The sequence below is a fragment of the Merops nubicus genome, unplaced genomic scaffold (assembly GCF_000691845.1).
Source record: "Merops nubicus isolate BGI_N331 unplaced genomic scaffold, ASM69184v1 Scaffold13843, whole genome shotgun sequence".
NCBI lineage: Eukaryota > Metazoa > Chordata > Aves > Coraciiformes > Meropidae > Merops > Merops nubicus.
The window spans coordinates 1-5,294 of NW_008598322.1; the positions used below are offsets into that span (position 1 = coordinate 1).

The 5,294-nt window shown below is 52.6% G+C and overlaps 1 protein-coding gene across 1 annotated transcript; it reads left to right on the top strand.

The window, feature by feature from the left end:
* Window positions 1-4,040: 4,040 nt before the first annotated feature.
* Window positions 4,041-5,033, top strand: LOC103769778 (potassium voltage-gated channel subfamily S member 1-like; the record flags this gene model as incomplete). Its single annotated transcript, XM_008937013.1, has 2 exons — window positions 4,041-4,253; window positions 4,374-5,033. Coding segments are annotated over 2 exons (873 nt in total), but the record flags the coding sequence as incomplete, so codon positions are not given.
* Between the last annotated feature and the right edge of the window lie 261 nt (window positions 5,034-5,294).

Here is a 5,294-nt window from a genome sequence, read left to right on the forward strand (position 1 = left end):
CCCCGGGGGCTGTATCTCCTCCTCCCCAGGGAGCAGGGCAGGGCACGGGGTCCCCCCCGAGAGCTGTGCGCCCACTGCGTGGGACTTTGGCAGCGGAGGCTGGCACAGGGCAGGGCAGCATCTGCAGCAGGCTCTGGGCTGCCCGCTGGCAGTAGAAAGCTGAGCTATTGGTAATTCCTCTCCCCTGCACCCTGAAGCGAGCAAGGAGTTCCCCTCGCCACCTGCATCCCCAGCCCTGGGCTCTCAGCATACATGAGCAGCTTATGCTCTGCCCGCAAGGAGCAGCCAGCAGCGGGAATCCCCCTTCCAGGCTTCCCCCTGCCCGCCTGGAGACCCCCCCGGCCAAAGGAGGGGCGGCTCTCCCGAGCATCGTCAGGGACAGGGACGCCCAGCAATGGGCATGGGGCTCTGCAGGGGCACTTTTGGATGACCAGAAAGCAGCCGTTCCCCCAGTACTGCTCCAGGATGCCATCCTGCCAGCCCCACTGCCCTCCCCAGATACCCAGGGAGGGACCTTCAGCCCTACCCCAGCCCCATGGGCATCCCCCACAGGACTTCTCCAGCGGTTTGCAACCACCAGCCCTACACCCCTGGGAGGTGCAGGGTCGCAAGCCCGGGGTGACAGGGCGTTTAGGATGGGCTACAGGCAAAGGATAAGGGTTTCCTCCTTCTCTACGTGTTTCTAATGGCTCCTTTGAGACCAGCCACACGACTCCCCGCTGGGAAGCCTCACTGAGCTGTAAGTACAGGGCTTTTTATTTGGACTGTTAATCTAAATCCATTGTACCTGGTTGGAAAAGCCCCTGTGTGCAGCACTCTCTGCACTTGCTGCATCCTCACTTGAATGTCTATTAGCATCTTCTTTCCCCTCTTTCTCTTAGAATAAATATACATAACTTCCATTTGAAAGCCTGTAAGAAAAAAATAGGTTGTCAAGGGAAACTCTTCCAGCATTTCTTACAGATATGCTTGATCTGTTTTTATATTTTTTACTGTCATAAATGAATATATCAAAGATTTTTTTTTTTTCTCCACAAGATACTTATTCATTTGAAAGCCCAACACCCAGCTCACACTGGCCTTGTGTAATTCTGATGGTTGTCTCCTTAAAATAGCTTACAGTGTATTCCAAAATTTGTCAGAAAGAGACTGGCTTTATCTGCTCTGTTTTTCCAACCATTCATAGAAATTTTGGGTTAAGTAAAGGAAAATTTTTCAAATTCATGTTATTGCAGGCAGGCACATTTGTATTCTCTGTCCATTGTGCTTTAAAATAAAAAAATGCCCAACCTTTCTAAAGTGAGCTGCTGTTTCCCAGCAGACCCCCTGCAAATGGGAGACGGGTGCATGCTTGGATGATCCAACGGGGAGATCACACCAGGTCCTATTTCAAACCCCAGTTTTGTTCTAAAACTGAGCTTAGCTAGCTGTGAAATGAGTAGGCAAAGGGGTTATAAAACTACTAATTGCTGCTTTAGATTCCTAGATGAGAGCTGTATGTGGGCAGAAATAATTTGCTCTGTTCAGAAGGGAACATCAGAACGGAACATCTCAGACAGTTCACGACCCTTCTCCTCGCTCTGCTTCCTGCCTGAGAGGGAGGGAGGGATTTCCCTGGGGTACAAAAGCTTGTAGGGTCTTGACACCCCCTGGGATTTTGCTGAGCTGGGAGGGAAGTGGGAGCCAGCTCCCTCCCGGCCCCGTGCCCCAGCCCAGGCCCCAAACCACCTTGCCTTTGATTTTGGTGACATTTGGCCCAGTGTCCTGGAGAGGGGAGAGGCTGAGGATGGGTGTGAGGTAAGCTGGATCCCACAGACACCCCCCCTCCCCAGCCCCCGTGTGTGTGTTCGTAGCCTGAATGTATGAGCATCCTTCTGGAAGGAACCTGGATTAGTCATCCCCACCCCACAGATGGGCTGTGTGATGTCTTCCCTGGAAAAGCTAATCTGTCACAGAAATTCCGATTTATCCCTGAAAAGGAGGGTTTACACCCCTTCTTCTCCCTTGCTTTTGTCTTTAGCATTGAAAAAGTTGATCCCTCTCTTTTTTTCCTCCCCTTTAAAAGGCAAGACAAGAGTCCATTAAGCTCTGAGGTTTATCACAAGCCGGTTGCCTCCTCCAGACACAGTGTGATGGGAAGCGCTGGCTCTGCGGTGCAAAGCCTGTGTCTTTAAGGAGCCCTGGCTGGGAGCAGCAGTGGAGTTAGCAGATGCCTTTGCTAGGCTATTTCACACAAATCTGGCATTTGCTGCACCCACAGCCCTGCTCAGCTTAAAAAACATACCTCTGGGGTTTATTTCTAACCATTTCTCCGGTACCTGTTCCACATCTAGATGTGAAAATGTCCCCCAGGGCCCTCCCAGCCTGACAAACCCTTTATGAGGCATTTCTCAGACACTGGAAAACAAGCAGAGTCCTCCCTCTGCTTCAGTGTTTGCCCCATAAACCCCATGAGGTGAGCAATGCAGGGCTGGGGTGCAGTGGGGTCTGCGGGGGGGTTCTCCTGTGCAGTGGGGGGACCCAGCTCATGTCACTGACCTGACCTTGGCCCTTGGTGGCTGCTGTCAGACCAGAGTGTCCTGTGCAGGGTGTGGTGGCACCTTGGCATCTCTGTGGGGGCTCCTGCAGCCTCTTCCCTCAGCTTCTGCTGCCTGGCTGCTGCCTCTGTCCCTGTGTCACCAAAAAGCTGGAAAACTTCAGGGGGTGACAAAAGGCAGGGAAGATGAGTTTTTTTCCTAATAAGCCATTGGCTGATGAGAACCAGACAGGGAAGCCTTCGGGATGGGAGACAGGCCAGCCTGAAGGTCACAAATGCCTCAGCGACCACGGCAGCAAAAGCATCAGTGGCTGCAGATGTGTTGGCACCCTGGAAGTGTGAACACAACTCAGGAGCAAGTCACACCTAATAGTGGGATTTTCCCAAACTGGCCAAAGCACGGGGGAAAATGCAATCCCTCAACCAAGAGAGCAAATGCAGCGTCCCTCCCAAGGACACCCAGCACCCCCACGTTGGGAGTGGGGGGACCGTGTGGGTAGGAGGCTGCTCTGCACGTCCCAGGGTGTTTTGATGAATAGGGTAGGTGGAGGAACCTGGATTCAATATGACAAACCTTTTCATTTGCCTTTTTATTCTGAGCTTCTGGTCAAGGCAGGTAAATGCATTTGAAGGTGTGGGAACGCTTCTCTTGGTTAGCTGCTTTAGCTGCTGCTCATTAGAAAACTGAATTTCTGCTGGATGAGGAAGACCAGCTCCCTGAAAATTCTAAAATCCTGAAACACAATAGAAATCACAACTTTGGGTTTATTTCCCTACCAATGTAGAGATTTTTAATTCAGAGTCATCAATACCTTTGAATCATGTTTTTGTTATGTTTCAACATTATAGAAATAATCTTAATATTTTGCATGACAGAACACACAAGAGGAAACAAAGCAGGGAGATGAATTGTTTTGACACTTCTTCCACTGAAATTCTCCTTAAAACTGACACCTTCTGTGAAAACACTTTGATTTTGGCAAAACTGCCTTTGCTGCTGGGAAGATTGCACCATCTAAGGACTTTTTGACCAGGTCTAATTAGCAACGTAGGTAGCAGAGCTACAAAGCTCTCTGGCAGAATCACTGTGGTGTGATTTGACGTGGGCTATTTTTTCCACTGGGGAGGCTCTTTGGGGGATAAATCCTCTCTTCAGTGACTAATTACCTGTTTGAACAAAGAAAGCCCCATGGATGAGGTGCTGGAGGTGCAGTAAACTGCCTTCCTCAGGCTGTTAGTGTAAAGGGAGAAGCTTTAAGAGGTAAAATAAGCAAGGAAAAGTTTCACCTGGAAAAATAATTAGCTTCTTTTTTTTCCCTTCCATACCACCAAAGAACAATTGCCCAAAGCTGTTTCGCTCCCCTCCCCTCTCCCTGCTCCTCACTTCTCAAAAGGCAAACATTCCTCCTCACTCCCCAGGGTGCCCCTGCCCCCCCTGCCCCAGGGGCTCCCGGAAGGAGGGGAGCCCAGTGGCCCCTCCAGCCCCGCTGTGTCTCGCCCGCAGGTGGAACCAGCTCCCACTCTGCTGATCATGGTCAACAAGACCTTAAATTACTGGGGTCCCGGTTTCGAGGAGGACGTTATCAACATCAACGTGGGGGGGCTGAGAAGGCGGCTCAGCTCCAGCGCCCTCTCCAAGTTCCCTGACACGCGCCTGGGGCGCCTGCTGTCCTGCGACTCGGAGGAGTCCATCCTGCAGCTCTGCGATGACTACGACGTGAGCGCCAGGGAGTTCTACTTTGACCGAAACCCGGGCTTCTTCCTCTACGTGCTCCACTTCTACCAGACGGGGAAGCTGCACGTCATGGAGGAGCTGTGCGTCTTCTCCTTCTGCCAGGAGATCGAGTACTGGGGCATCAACGAGTTCTTCCTGGACTCCTGCTGCAGCTACCGCTACCACGAGCGCAAGCTGGAGAGCCGGCACCACGCCTGGGACGAGGAGAGCGAGGTGAGCAGCGTGGACACGTCCCCCGACGAGATCTCGGACATCAACCACGACCTGCTGCGCTACAGCACGCTGCGCTGCGGCAGCCTGCGCAGGCGCCTCTGGCTCACCATGGAGAACCCCGGCTACTCCATCCCCAGCAAGCTCTTCAGCTTCGTGTCCATCAGCGTGGTGCTGGTTTCCATAGCCACCATGTGCATCCACAGCATGCCCGAGTACCAGGAGGTGGATGAGAACGGCAACGTGCTCGATGAACCCATCCTGCACAAGCTGGAGTATTTCTGCATCTCCTGGTTCACCTTCGAAGTGTCTTCCCGCCTCCTGCTCTCCCCCAGCCCCAGGAAGTTCTTCAAGCACCCACTGAACCTGATTGACATTGTCTCGGTGCTGCCTTTCTACTTCACCCTCTTGGTGGACTTGACCGTGGGCAGTGACTCGGAACTGGGCAACCTGGGCAAGGTCGTGCAGGTGTTTCGGCTCATGAGGATATTCCGGGTGCTGAAGCTGGCTCGGCACTCCACTGGGCTGAGGTCCTTGGGGGCCACCTTGAAGGTAAACCAGCTCTCTATCTATCTCCTTACCTACTCTTAGTCTCTGGGTAAGAAGGAGGCGTCTGGTACAGCCAGGGGATGTGGACATTCACATTCCTGGTGAGCTACCAGCTCTGGACGGCTTGCTTGGGGTGGTGGGCTGGTCTGGTTTGTGTGTCTCCTAAAGCAAGCAAGGGTGAGGAGCACTGCGTGAGTCCTCTCTGTACACACAGAGCAGACAGCAATTCACCCCGTTGCTTGTAGATTTTCATTTATGCAGCAC